At 43.1% G+C, this 14,512-nt stretch overlaps 1 protein-coding gene across 1 annotated transcript in view; it reads right to left on the bottom strand.

The window, feature by feature from the left end:
• The window catches only part of IL17RD (interleukin 17 receptor D), a 93,062-nt gene extending 90,199 nt beyond the window's left edge, over window positions 1-2,863 (bottom strand). The window contains exon 1 of the mRNA XM_050958458.1: window positions 2,732-2,863. Within this exon, the coding sequence (XP_050814415.1) occupies window positions 2,732-2,863 (132 nt within the window). The remainder of the gene's footprint in view (window positions 1-2,731) is intronic.
• Between the last annotated feature and the right edge of the window lie 11,649 nt (window positions 2,864-14,512).

Here is a 14,512-nt window from a genome sequence, read left to right as displayed (position 1 = left end):
TAAAATTCTCACTGAAGTAAATGAGTGAAACCCTGACCTCACTGAAATGAAAGGAAGTTCTGCCATTGACATTAGTGAGGCCAGGAGGATTTCACTCAGTGCTCATAAGTTACACATATGCTTAACTGTTTTGCTTGTTCAGAACCCTGTTGGTCTTGCAGGACTGGGACCAAACTACTACAAAAGAATGTACTGCACATATTTTGCAACTAACGTCAGGACCTGTTCCATAACCTTTAGATTTTGCAAATTCAAAAGATCTTTAAGAATAAGCTGAGGATTTCTCAATTGAAACAGCAAATATTTGCAAATATAAATTCTTACCAACACAAATATACACTATTCCTTTACCAAATGTAGTTTTTACTGCAATAAAATAAAGACAAATTTAAAATATTTCCATTAGATTAAAAGCAAAAAGATTATAGTATTTCTTAGACAAACTCAGATTTTTTTTTCTAATAAATTAAGCAAACCTAAGCAGAGTGTGACATGGAAATTTCATATATGAGGTAAATGAGCATGAATCTGGGGAAAATAAACAAAAGTGCTCAAATTGCAAGGAGAGAGGGAGATCCAGGTTTTCCCCCCAATGCAATTGTGAGAAAAGTGTGACATATCCACACAATTCTACCAGTGGTAAGAAAAATAACACACACACATAGATAATAGTCACATTCTATCTCTCATTTAATTACTCAAATATCAACAGTTAAGCAATATTTTTTCAATACTATACTAGTGAAAATTAGCTTAACGAGCATAGTTTTACTCAAAACACATTAGACATGCTTATTATTCATCTCTCTATATAAAGTGTTTAGATTTGTTCCTGCCCTTAACCTACAGATTAGAAACCATTTATAAATAAGCTACAATAAGAATATCTATTTGAATAAGGTACAATTACTTCAGGGCTTATGTCTTTTCAATCAGTCAGTGTCCCTGCAGTGTTTAGAGTGGCAGAGGGGAAGTGGCCTGTGGTTAAACAGAGGAAATACCAAGGAATTTTAATAGAGCAAATAGTCTCTTTACTTCCTACAGGGTAGCACTTCAAAGGCAGCCCTGCCCCAGAGCAGACAATGTGTTACAGGGGCCATCAGTCATTTAATAGTATGTCAAGTCTATTCAAAACTTACATGCAGTCCAAGATAAATACCACACAGCCAAGACAATGGGTCCCTTCCTGCAGTCATTCCTCTGGCAAAACTCCCACTTAAGTCAATACGAGTTTTCCCAATTAAGAATTGTACTACAGAATCAGATTCAGTATTTAAAAAAACTGGTCAGGCAAATCTGCCAACTGGAAATAAAAATATATTGGTAACACAGACTAACTGATTGGAAAGTTTGTTTAGGAAATTAAAACTTTAAATTTGTTGTATGTGATACAAAAATAAAGGTTTTCTTCACAGTAACTTGTAAGGTTGTGTTTTTAGCAGATTTAGTAGAGGGGAGCATTTTAAAAGCTTTACATTAAACAGACCCAGATATAATCAGTTTAATATATACAATTTATTATGTAAGGAAAAATCAATTAAATATATATTGCACATTCCTCTAGATGTCAAGATAAGCAAAATTAATCAAGCATTATAACTCCTAATAGGTAATGACAATATATTTAATAGCTGCTGCTGAACCTGACAGAAATATGTATCCTGATAGTTTGAAATATGTGGTGCACAGGGCTTACATCTTGTGAAACATGAATATTATAGTAAAATATATGTTGCTAGTAAACTGTGAGTATAGATGCAATATGTGATTTTTTTCTCTTACATAGTTTCCAGTGTTTTCTAACTTCCAGTTCCCTCCACAGCCCTGATTTTTGCCTTGCAGAAACTTTTTCAAATGTTATGATCTGAAACTAATGAAATCTTTAGTGAGAATCTAACAAAAAAGAAAGGCAATGAAAGTCATTCTTTCCCTTCCCATGGTCCTTGGAACTCCACAATTTAACCAGAATTCTCGCTAGCCTTTATGGTGAGAAAACATTGAAAGGTGATTTTTGAAAAACAAACAGGAAAACGCAGCAAGAAAAGTCTGAAGCTAACGCACCAGGAGCCGGAACAAAAGGTAAAGACCAATAACTGAATGTTTCACCTCCCAGCTCTCCCCCCTCCCCCGCCAATTTACTTTTCAACATCCTCTGTCTGATGATCAGGCCTGAAGCTAAGACCCCGAGCCGGCCTCGAATCATTAAAATAACAAAGCCCAAATGATCGCCCTTTTTATCCTCCTGGCAGGGCAGGTCGAGTTAAGGAAGGAGAGAGCTGCGGATAAAGGACCTGTTGAGTGACTTCTTCACACTCGCTGGTTAAACGATGCCTCGCACCCTCAGGGCGAGAAACCAGTAACTATCCCTTCTCTGGAAATGCCACCTTTCCTCCTGGCCGCAAACGACCAGCTGCACAGCCTTGGAGCAGCAGCAAAGGAGTTGCAGAGGAGGCTTCCCACCCCCCTGCACACTGCCCAGCGAGCTCTCCTTGCACATTCGGGAGAAGCAGCAAGTCGGACAGGCAGGTAGGCACCACACCTGCATTGCTCAGATGGGCTGGGCTGCAAAGAGTCCGCTGCCCACGGGACAGCACTTGCGAGGCTTAGCCGGGAAACTCTGGCATCTCCCCGCGCCACTCCGCCAAATCCTAAAAGTTTGCAAAACCCAACTCACCGCACGAATCTGCCCGACTGTGCGGAGCAAAGAGAAACAAAGCTTCAGTCCACTCACCCTCCATCCACACGTGTCGGCCGCGGGCCCCCGCCTGCTGCTGGCTCCTCCAGCAGCCCCAGCCAGCTGGTGACCCTTGAAGCAGGCGACCAGGGTGAACAAAAAGGAGCTGAACTGGAGCCAAGGTGCCATGGTCTGCAGCGGCAGTGCACGGAGACTGGAGTCTGAGCAGAAGCAACAGCGGGGGGGGGTGTTAGCTGCGTGCATGCGCGAGAGAATGTGCAGCTGCTCCCCCCGCCATCCCTGCTAGTGGCGGGGGGGCTGTTCCTTGCGAAGAGTACTACAATAATTGTGTCTGGCGCAGGAGGCAACCGGTGTTCCTCCTCTCCAGGTCCCTATTCGTTCATGTACTATTTTTTTTTGGCAATTAAAAGAGATGCTTCTTTAAAGTCTTTGCATCTAAGGAAAGCGAGATTACTCAGGAACACCCCAGCTCCAGAAAGGAAAGTTAGCAAGACTTGCATGCAAATGTTTGTGTGCACGTCTTTCCCATGGGTCTGTAACTGTCCGTGTCCTGTCCCCTCTGCGTGGACATTTTAAGATCATATAGTATTTTTCTGGAGAATAGGGGGTTTGCTCCGGTGGGTAACCATTTTTCCCTATCTTCATCACATCTGTTGTTCACCTCTCTGCTACATTTTGTCCAGAGGTGGGTATATTTCAATATATGGATTTTGTCCCCATTCTTGCAAACATGTAAGCACATGTGTAACTTTACTCAGGGGAGCAGTCCCAGTGATGTCATGAGTAAAGTTACTCACATCTACACATAGGACTGGGGCTATCGTTTCCAAAACACTGAGAATTTTGCAATGAAATTATAAATCATAAAATTTCAAAAAAGACAAACTGAAGGTAAATGCTATCCAATAAATTTAAAGGTAGAAAAATCAATAGAAATTACTTGTATTTATGTTTATTTTACACTTTTTGCATTGACCTCTATACTACAAACTTTGACCAAAACTAAATTTATTTTAAAAAAACAGCATAGTGTTTCTAATAAATATAAATTACAACAGCATCGTAATTTGATGTATTCTTGTCATGACAACTAACATAAACTTTTGGAGCAGAAGAAACACACACCCTTAAGGACACATTGGAGATTGTTGTTCCTACAACAGCTCACCTAAAACAGACAAATGCACTGTGGGTAAAATTTTCAAAAGCATCTAAAGCAGCGGCTCTCAGACTTTTACTGGTGACCCCTTTCACATAGCAAGTCTCTGAGTGTGACCCCCCCTTATAAATTAAAAACTTTTTTTTTATATTTAACACCATTATAAATGCTGAAGGCCAAGTGGGGTTTGGGGTGGAGACTGACAGCTCATAATCCCCCATATAATAACCTCGCAACCCCCTGAGGGGTCCCGACCCCCAGTTTGAGAACCCCTGCTCTACAGTGACATAGGAGCCTAAGTTTTATTGAACATAAAATGGAATTTAGGCTTCTAAGTCACTTAGCTCCAATGACTTTTGATAATTTTACTACTGTTAACACTGCCCAAAGAAAGCAATCCTGATGATGGCATGAATGAAACCAGCAGGATCCATAAAGGACTACATGGCTCAACCTGATCAGAATAAAACTGTAATGGAGCAAGTCACAGCAAAAATGGCCCAGGACTTGGATGAGTTTGAAAGGATATGTGAAACAGAAATCACTTATTTAAAAAATAAATAACATAGACTTACCCTTATCATGTGGCTTCATCTGCATTTAATATTATATAGGATAAGGCCACTCACTTATATTTAGGTATGTTATTGAAAACAAAAGAAAAGCATTCTGCAGATGTATATTCTTGTAATATTTACAACTGGTTTTTTTTTTTAAGTATAATTAGCAAGCAGAGAGTTTCTCATTCTCCTTACTCTTTTTACAGTCCTCTTTCTTATTTTATTTTCCTCTTACACGATTAATTTAAGTTTTTGTACTCAAAATATTCTTGTCCACATATTATCTATGGGGATTTGGTTGGAGTAAATGGAATACTTCATGGTAGAAGAAAGTGCAACTCCATCTAGCATGTCTCAAAGATTACAGCATGTGATTGAACACTCCCAAGAAAATAGGGGACTACCTCAACTTCCAATAGCAAACTTAACTGTCACCTTGCATGGAGGCATTACAGTTGGGTCTCCCCTTACATGATCATATGACATATATGCAACAATATAAAGTAATATTACAATGGGCTGCCTAGAATGTAAGTGTATCACTGCCCTCTAATCAACAGAACCAGAAATGCTCCAGTATGTTTCAGAGGCCCTATATGGCTAACAGCAAACAGAATCTCTTCTTTGGCTCAAGCAATACGAGTCTGTGCCTTTGGAGTAGAATTATCTGAGTGCTGCAAAAGTCCAGTTAGCCATGGCGTACAGCATAGTGACACCCATGAAGTCCTACATGGCCATCAATACTGTTGCTGAGAATACAGGTGTCTTTAAAATTTCATGTCAGCTTACTCTTGTCTGAATTCCTATGTTTAATGCAATATTAATTGAATGCTGCAGTGCTAGACATCACTTTAAGCAGACTAACACAGATATAGGGACAAAGTCAGACCTGGTGTAAGAGGGCTTAATTCCGCAGACTTTATGCAATATTTTAGTTTGTCCCAGAAACTTGCATGAGATCTGCATATAGCAGGGGTGGCCAAACTGTGGCTTGCAAGCCACATGCACCTCTTTTATGGTTAAAGTATGGTTCGCGGAGCCGCTCACCTAACCCCCTATTCTCCACCTACCAGACTTGTGGGGGAGCTCGGGGCTTCTGCCCTGCGGCGGGGTGGTGGGCTAGGGGCTTCTGCCAAAGACAACTGGTGCCTGCTGGGAGTTGGGGGCACAATTTTAAAGTTCATCCCCCACCCCAACAGCTTGATTCACATACCCCAGGCATGCCCCCCTTACCCTCAGCAACCCATTCCCACAGCTCTCAGGTGTTAGCTCCACATGAGAGGCAGTAGTAAACAGATGGGAGCTGCAGGGAGGGGCCACTGCTTTAGCTCTGGGAGAAGAGGCAGCAGCAAAAACAGCAGCACTGCCTGCAGCTCCCAGCTGTTTGCCACTGCTTCTCCTCTCAGGCCACAGCTCCCAGCTTGTTGGCTCCAGCAAACCCTGGCAATAATCGGTGGGGGTGGGCACATGATCCCATATGCCCCCCCACACACACATTGTCCCAAGCTTCTGCCCAGCAGGGAGGGGTTCTTGGAACTTCAGACCCATAGGATGCGCCTGCCAGGGCTTGGTGCTTAAACGGAAGCAGGGCTGAAGTCCCAATCCCCAGCAGGTGCCTGCTGCGCGGTTGAAACCCTGTCAGGCGTGTCCTGGCTCTTGAACTTCTGAAGACTGTCATATGTGGCTCAGAGGGTCAATACGTTTGGCCACCCCTGGTATATAGCACACATCCTTGGTTAGCAGTACATTTCCAAGCCATAAGGACTTGCAGTTATAGTACTTTCCATATGAGGGCACTCTTGTTATTATGTATTCCTCTTTGTTTCACATTTCTTCTTTTCGACTACAGGATGAGGTTGGCTTTTTTTCCAAGAGCTCCCACCCCATACACACCGCCCATTTTTTTACTTACCTTTGCCCACCATAAAGGTCTGTTGTTATAACAACATTCTTTTTGGCCACATATGGTTGGATACATCTCCAGTCAAAGGGGGCAGAGGCATGCTTTCTACTCCAGAGGTTTTGCACTATCTCCACAATGTTATCAACTGCTGTCATTCTACAAGTGAGGGGCTACATTTAGTTCCTCAACATTGTAGAAAGTTATGCTTTTGATAGATAACTGGACTAGCCCCACACTATTTCTGCAGATAGATGAACACTGCTAATTGATGTAAATGGGCATAGGTCCACTGCCTTCAATGGAGATATGAAGATTTATACCAGCTGAGGATTCAGCCTGTGTAAATCTGCACAGTTCTATTGTATTTAATGGAGTTCATTTACACTAACTGAGGGTCTAGCTAGCTCAACATCCAATAAGTTTGATGCTCTGCAAGCTTTGGACAGCTCTTTAAGGTAAAATTGCAGGAAAGACAAGATCAGAAATTAGAATGTTGTAGAAAGACAGACTGGAAATCTAGCACTGCCTTTTGCTTTGCCAGTTTTTAGCATATAAGTATGTGTTGTGTCCCTTTTCCATTTCATAAAATTTGGATGCCTCTTTTAATGATGCCATCAAATCACTGGGGCAGTACAGACTCCCTCTTTTTGTGGCAGAGTATAAATCAGGAACATACATTATGTCAATAAAATATTGCAAAAAATAAATGCTCCCATGAGATTTAACCTGCAAGAATATCTGTCTCCTTGAGATTTTTGAGCATGGCAAACCCCTGCATTTTCAACAGCGTAAATGTATTACTGTATTTTTATTTTATTTATATATGATCTAAGAGTCAACTACATGATTTACAAAGGTATAAAGATAGGTCACTACCCCAAAGAGCTTACAGTCTTAAAAAACCAGTGAGATACAAAGGAGTAGGAGAAACCCTGGAACATGTATTTGCGGGGATTATTATTAATAGAGAATGAGAAGGTCCTTGTTTTATAGAATCATAAAATCACAGACATATAGGGCTTGAAGGAACCCAAAGAGGTCATCGTCATCTAATCCATCTTCCCACAAAGATGCAGGACCAAGTTTACCTTGACCATCCCTAACAGGTTCTTAAAAACCTCCAGTGATGGGTATTCCACAGGTTCCCTTGATATCCTACTCCAGTAGTTAATTATCCTTGTCAGGGCTGGCTTCAGGCCCCAGCACGCCAAGCGCGTGCTTGGGGCTGCATGCCGTGGGGGGTGCTCTGCTGGTTGCCGGGAGGGCGGCAGGCGGCTCCGGTGGACCTCCCGCAGGCATGCCTGTGGAGGGTCCACTGGTCCCGCAGCTCCAGTGGAGCATCCGCAGGCACGCCTGCGAGAGGTCCAGCGGACCCTCCACAGGGATGCCTGCGGGAGGTCCACCGGAGCCGCGGGACCAGCGGACCCTCCACAGCCACGTCTGCGGGAGATCCACCAGAGCTGAAGGACTGGCGAGCGGCAGAGCGCCCCCCGCGGCGTGCCGCCATGCTTGGGGTGGCGAAATGGCTAGAGCCAGCCCTGATCCTTGTTGTTAGAAAGTTTTTCCTAATATCTAACCTATATCAACCCTATTTCAGATTCAGCCAATTACTTCTTGTCCTACCTTCACTGGACATGGAGAACAATTGATCATCATCCTCTTTATAATAGCCCTTAACAGGAGCGGTAACTAGGGCGAGATGGAAAAATGGGGCAGAAAAAAAATCAGTAGGGAGTGCAAATCTGTTTGCTTGCCTTGAGTGCTAAAATGCCTAGTTATGGCATTGCCTTCACATATTTTCAGGGAGAGGTAACTGATGGGGGGGCACAAAAGATCAAGTGACCCTCCCCATGGTCAAGTGCCCCCGCCGGCCTGGGCAGGAAGAGGAAGAGGCGGGACCAGAGACGGAAGGGAAAAGATGTGGCCAGAGCCTCTCCTCTTCTAGCCATGCTGCCTGGGATGCTGCCCGGTGCAGCATAGCAGCTGCCTGGGCAGCATCCAGGAGTGGCTTTGGGGCCTGGTCACCAAACATGCCAGGGGGAGCCAGTGCAGCCGGAGGATTGATCCCCTCCCATCCCAGGTAACGTGGGATGGGGAGGGGGGATGGGGAGAGCATGGGGGTTCTGGGCTGAGGGAGGGGCACATGGGGGGTCACACATGGGGAGATCACGTACCCCCCTTTAGCTGGTGCCCCCCTTTATGTCCCTCCCACGAGTCGCCTATGTTTGCAGGTCCCCCCTCAGCTTTATTTTCTCAAGACTAAATATGCCCAACGTTTTTAACCTTTCCGCACAGATCAGATTTTCTAAACCTTTTATCCTTGCTTTCCTCTGGACTCTGTCTAATTTATCTATTTTTCTTAAAGCGTGGAGCCCAAAACTGGACTGAATACTCCAGCTGAGGCCTCACCAGTATTTAGTACAGAAGAAACTCAAAGATACAAACACTAGTTATAGATTGACCAGTCAACCAGACACCATGTGAAACCATAAATAACCAATCAGGCAGCAACAGAGAGACAAAAAAAAAAAAAAGGGCGAATACTGTACTGTGAGAGTTTTGTATTTTAAAAGTAGGCACATCTGGGCTGCCTGTCCCAGACCCTATCCCCACCAGCAAGGCAGCCACTTAGAGCTAGTAGGTGAAGAGCCCAAGGCATCCAGAACCGGCAGAGCAGGAGCAGTGCTGGGATCTGTACCACTTTCACCCCTCTACCCCGACCACTCCTAACCCGGCTGGGAGGGGGACATGCTGTTTTCAGCCCCCTCCCCCGGCCGGAAGCGGGACCCTCTGTTTTTACTCTTCCCCCCTCCGGCTGGGAGGAGGACTTCCCCACTGGGGACAGGCTTGCAAACTCATCCCAAACAGGGAAAGAAGCTGCCTGCAAGGAAGCTGCTGGCGCTGAGGAGGGAGCTGGTGCTAGTGCCTGGTCTGGAGTGTCAACTGCTGGAACTGGAGCCTGAACTACACTTTGTTCAGAGTTATGAACATTTCAGAGTTATGGATAACCTCCATTCCCCAGGTGTCCGTAACGCTGAGGTTCCACTGTATAACAATTGCCTCCCCTGTACTATATTTAACACTTCTGTTTCATCTTGGCTCATATTCGTGGACTGCGGGTGGAGCCCCCCCTTTGGGGAGGCTAGCCCCCCCCTCCGCCCCTTCCGCTCCATCTCCGCCCCTTCCACCTGTGCCCTCCCCATGCCCGGACCCCTGAGACCTACTGACCTCCCCTTGCAGCCGGTGCCACAAGGCCCCTCCTCCCCAGAGTGCACACACCCCACTCGGCACAGGAGCCCCAGGCAGGCCGAAGCCCTGAGCACCCCCCTGCTTGGCCAGAGGAGCCCCTGGTTGGCCAAAGCCCCAACCTTTTCCCCCCGTCCAGAGGAGCCCCAGGCTGGCCGAAGCCTCAAGCACCCTCCCCAGCACCTGGAAGAGCCCCGTGCCAGCTGCAGCTGCGCCATGCCTCCTCTCCCCTTCCCTCCCCAGACTTAACTTGCCCTGGGGAAAAGCATCTGTTAGAAGATGCTTTTGATATGCCCCATGCAGGTTCCGGGGCATCTGAGGAGGCAGTATGTGCCTCCTCAGCCCCCCGGAACCTGCATGGTGCATAATAAAGCAAAAATTTCACCGCCAAACCTCACAACCGGGGGTCCGGCAGTCACGGCCACGCTGGGGGAGGTAGAGCCTTCCCTGGCCTATTATACCCACTGCCTACGCTCATATTCAATTTGTGATCCACTATAACCCCCAGATCCTTTTCTGCAGTACTACAGCCTATTCAGTTATTCCCCATTTTCTAGGTGTACATTTGATTTTTCCTTCCTAAATGCAGTCTTTATTGAAGTGTACTTGTCTTTATTGCATTTCATCTTGTTGATTTCATATTAATTCTCCACTTTATCAAGTTCCTTTTAATTCTATGCCCATCCTCCAAAGTGCTTGTCCACAAATGACAAAGTGTCATCCACAAATTTTATGAGCATACTCTCCACCTCATTATCCAAGTCATTAATGAAACTACTGAATAGTACTGGAACAAGGATAGACCCCTGCGGAACCCCACACAATAAGTCTTCCCTATTTGACAGTAAACTACTCGTAACTCTACAAGTAAGGTTTTTCAAACAGTTGTGCACTCACCTTACAATAATTTCATTTAGACATTTCCTTAGTTTATTTATGAGCATATCATGTGGGACTGTGTCAAAAGCCTTATTAAAATCAAGATACATTATGTTTGAAGGATTGTGGGGAGAAAGTAAGTTTTGAAAAGGGATTTAAAAATGGAGAACAAGGCTGGCATATAGAACCAGAGAGGATATATCAAGTGGGGCAGTATGGGAGAAAGGTACAGAGAGGCGTTTGTGAGAGAATAGAACTAAAGATACATAGAGGGAGACAGAAACAGCAGAAAGCAGGGTTTCAACAGGAAAATGATGTATGGTCAATGACGGGGAGTAGGGGGGTGCAAACTGTGCAGGGCCCTGAAAGTGAGGACAAAGTTTTTCTCTCTAGCTGTAATCTCATTGATCTCAAGATGTAACAGTGTTTCTCTAGGGTCCATTACATCCCAGGGCAGAACTGTGAGTTTTTGTATATTTTTCTTCAATATATGCACTATATTTCCAGCCAGATGTTCTAGTCCTCTTGTATTGTTTGGAAGTGACCGAAGAACGCAGAAAGACCTCTACCTTCCATCACATCAAGTCAGAACAACTTCATGTCTAATACACCACAAAGCATACAGAATTCAAGAACATAGTGGCAGGGCTAGTGAAAGGAAGGCTTATTCATACCTCATTTATGGTCACTCATGATCAACAGTGATTCTATTGAACATCTCTCCAGTGACCTGAGAACTGATCTATCTTTAGACATCTGGGAAACCAAACCACTATACAGTTCAGAGTTATAAAAAAATATCTGAGGCACATGGAGAAGCTGGATATTATATGTGGGAAGAGAAAGGAAACATGCATTGCCTACTACATCAGCTAGAATAGTGGCTGTCAGAAAAGTTCTGCTGTGATCTCAGACAGAAATAAAAGAATAGACTATAATAAACACTTACATTGGCTAGATGTCAGAATACTAAAAAAAGGTCGTCCAGCAGCAGCTCGCTACAACGGTGACATGCAGAAAGCAGGAGGGACTGTGCAGCACGAACTGGCTCACTTACTGGGACCTGGAATCTAGGGTACTGTCCATTAGAAAGAGTCATCTGAACCACAGAATTACTCATATACAAACCAAACAGAGCTGCCCATAAACAGAAGATACTATAGCATGCTGGATTAGTAGTATGAGTGACAGGCTGCAGAGAGGGAATGTTGTAGGGCTGCAAAAGACCTACTAACTAAGGTAGATGATTTCAAGGAACAACCGAAGAGAAAAGAGGGAAATAGGAGCAATGCTTCCTTATTTCTTTTGTTTTTTAAAGCTCAGGCCTCCATCAAATTGGCCAAACAGATACAGCCTGCAAATCCACAGATATCTCCTTTATAAATTTTCATCATGCCCCCAAGGCACCATTTATGATACTTATATGCCTGACTAACATATTGTAGTAATGCCCATAGTTTTAAATAGGATTTAGTAGCAGAACTTCTACGGAAGTCAAAGGGAGTTGCAAGTGTTCTACACCTCTGGAAATCAGGACAACTATATTTAGGTGCCTAAATGTGGACTCATAAATTAAGGCATCTGCATTTGCAAGCCTTTGCCTTACTTTCCATGCCTCTGTTTCTCATCTGTAAAACTGAGATAATACTTCCCTTTCTCATAAGGATATTGTGAGGGTTAATTACCGTGATTAATGTTTGTAAAGCATTTTGGGAACTTTATAGAAATGACATTACACAAAAGCAAGATTTTTGCCTCAAGTATTAAGTATTCTTACCATTTATGAGGAGATCCTTAAAGCATATTCCACCTTCTAAATCTCATGTACATTTGCTTCTCCCTGTTTAAACTGTACTAAAACAATTTTGGACTCTTGGAGCTGGCTCTGCCTTGTTTAGTTAGGTGCCCAGGCCATTGTTCATTGTTCATCATTGTTTGCAAATGCTAAGTGAGTAGATGGGCTCGGGCTTCTTAGAGAAAAGAGGATTTATGATGGACAGAAAATTATAAATTTCATAGAGGAAAATACTTTTTGTTACAGAATTGTTGTGTTACTAATAACCCCACAAATCTGTCAGTGTTCTCACAATTATATGTCTTTCAATATTTGGCCATTTTTGCATCAACCTTTTTTGAATACTGCGTCTTATAAAAAGGAAAAGAAAAGAATGAATTTTGTTCTAAACTTAAGTGTGCTCTCTTCATCATTGATTAAAAGTGCAAAACAAAGTGCCAAAATGTAGCCTGAACACACTTACGAATCTTAAAGAAAACTAGGATATTTCACAAACTCTTCCCAGCTCCAAACAACACTTCTCATTCCATCGTGCCCACTTCTTCCTCTACCCAGCTGCCCTGTCAATCAATCAAACAACTCACAAGCTGCCCTGCTCAGAAAGGCCTTAAGTTAATAGTATTTGGGAGGAAAATAAATAGATTTTTTTGGAATTTGAAGAAAATAAATTCACAGAAGATGAGAGGTTGACCAAGCACAAGCAGAGGTAACAAATACAAGTTATGAATAAAATTTGTTAATACTTTGAAAGTTCATGCATGTTAATAATAATAAAATAAAAAGTTAGAAATCTAGAGAAATTAACTACTAATGAATAGTTACATAATAGTAAAAATCACTGGAAAATCCCTGAGCACTATTAAAACTCCACTTCATTTGGGGATATGTTTTCACAAGGGCATCTAGCCACTGCCAGCTGCGTTCTAATGGTGAGGCTGATGCCCTATTACAGTGTTTCCACTTGCTGATTTTTTATTTATCTTTTACAAAGAGCTGAAGCAGTTAGCAATTAGGTTGTCAGGTGACCTTGTACTGTAACTGTAAATGAGATACCGTTCCAACTTTAAAGTAAGTCAAATGCATTTTGCCATGAGTCCCTTACTCAAACATTTGGCCAATGACAATATGCAAATATTTTAATAGTGGGAAATGAACTTTGGAAAAAAAAGATACTGTAATGTGAGCATGGCTTTACATTTTGAAATATTTTATACTCAGTGGACATTTTGATATATATGACAGAATCTGCCGATAAATGTGCAACATTTAAATATCACAAAGTAACGTATATGCTATTAATATGATAAAACTATTAATATGATAAAACTATTAATGATAAAAGAAGTGGCTGGCGCCAATGAGTCCTGTATGACAAGCATTGGAACTGTCAACATTACATTTGTTATCAAAGGAGAATTGTATTAGCAGATGTATTAGCAGAATTAATTCAAGTTTGATTCTTAAAATGGTCAGTTCTAAAAATCATACACTCAATTTTCTCAAATTGAATATTGCATGTACAAATATTCCATTAGAATAAACTGCTTGAAAAAAATGGCCAAAATGTGAAACGGAGGTTCCTGAACCTTTCCAAAATAATTACCACTCAAGGGAGGCCACGGGTGGGGATGAGGGGATTGCAGCGGCGGCTTCGGTCCCACAGACCTGGCCCTCACCCGTTCTGGGCATTGTGATCTAGTACACAGGTTTGGCCCAGCAGCCCCTCCATCATGACAGAATGGTCAAACTTGAGTAGTGCTGTGAACCCATGCACCAAGTCATAACACCCCTTGGTTTGGGGGCCCTCTCAAATGGAAGGCATGGGGCAAACTGGTCTTTTTGTCCCCACCTTCGGGCAGCTCTGAACACACTCAAGTGAATAGTGCTTACTCAACTGAATAGTTCCCTTGACATCAGAATCATGATTTTTAAAAATGGCTGCCTAAAGTTAGGTTCCTAAATTCATATTTAAACTCCTAAATAAGTAGCCAGAATTTCAAAAGCACTGAGCACCTAACAGTTTCTTAACTTCAGTGAGAGTTCTTGAGCACTCAATAGTTTCAGAAGTCAGGCCCAAATACTGAGATGCCCAAATATGGATTTAGGAGCCTAACTTTAATCCCCTACATGTTAAAAAAAGTCTTGGCCCAAGTTAGGACTCCTCAGACTGTGTTCGCAGGATTAGTCCCATTGTAGTTTAAAGTAAGTGATAAAGGTCCTGTTCTTGCACATACTCTGTGTGCAGAACTACCATTGACTTGATGGGGATTCTGCA

This window comes from Gopherus flavomarginatus, chromosome 6, assembly GCF_025201925.1.
Source record: "Gopherus flavomarginatus isolate rGopFla2 chromosome 6, rGopFla2.mat.asm, whole genome shotgun sequence".
Lineage (NCBI taxonomy): Eukaryota > Metazoa > Chordata > Testudines > Testudinidae > Gopherus > Gopherus flavomarginatus.
This window is presented reverse-complemented; position numbering and strand designations above follow the sequence as displayed.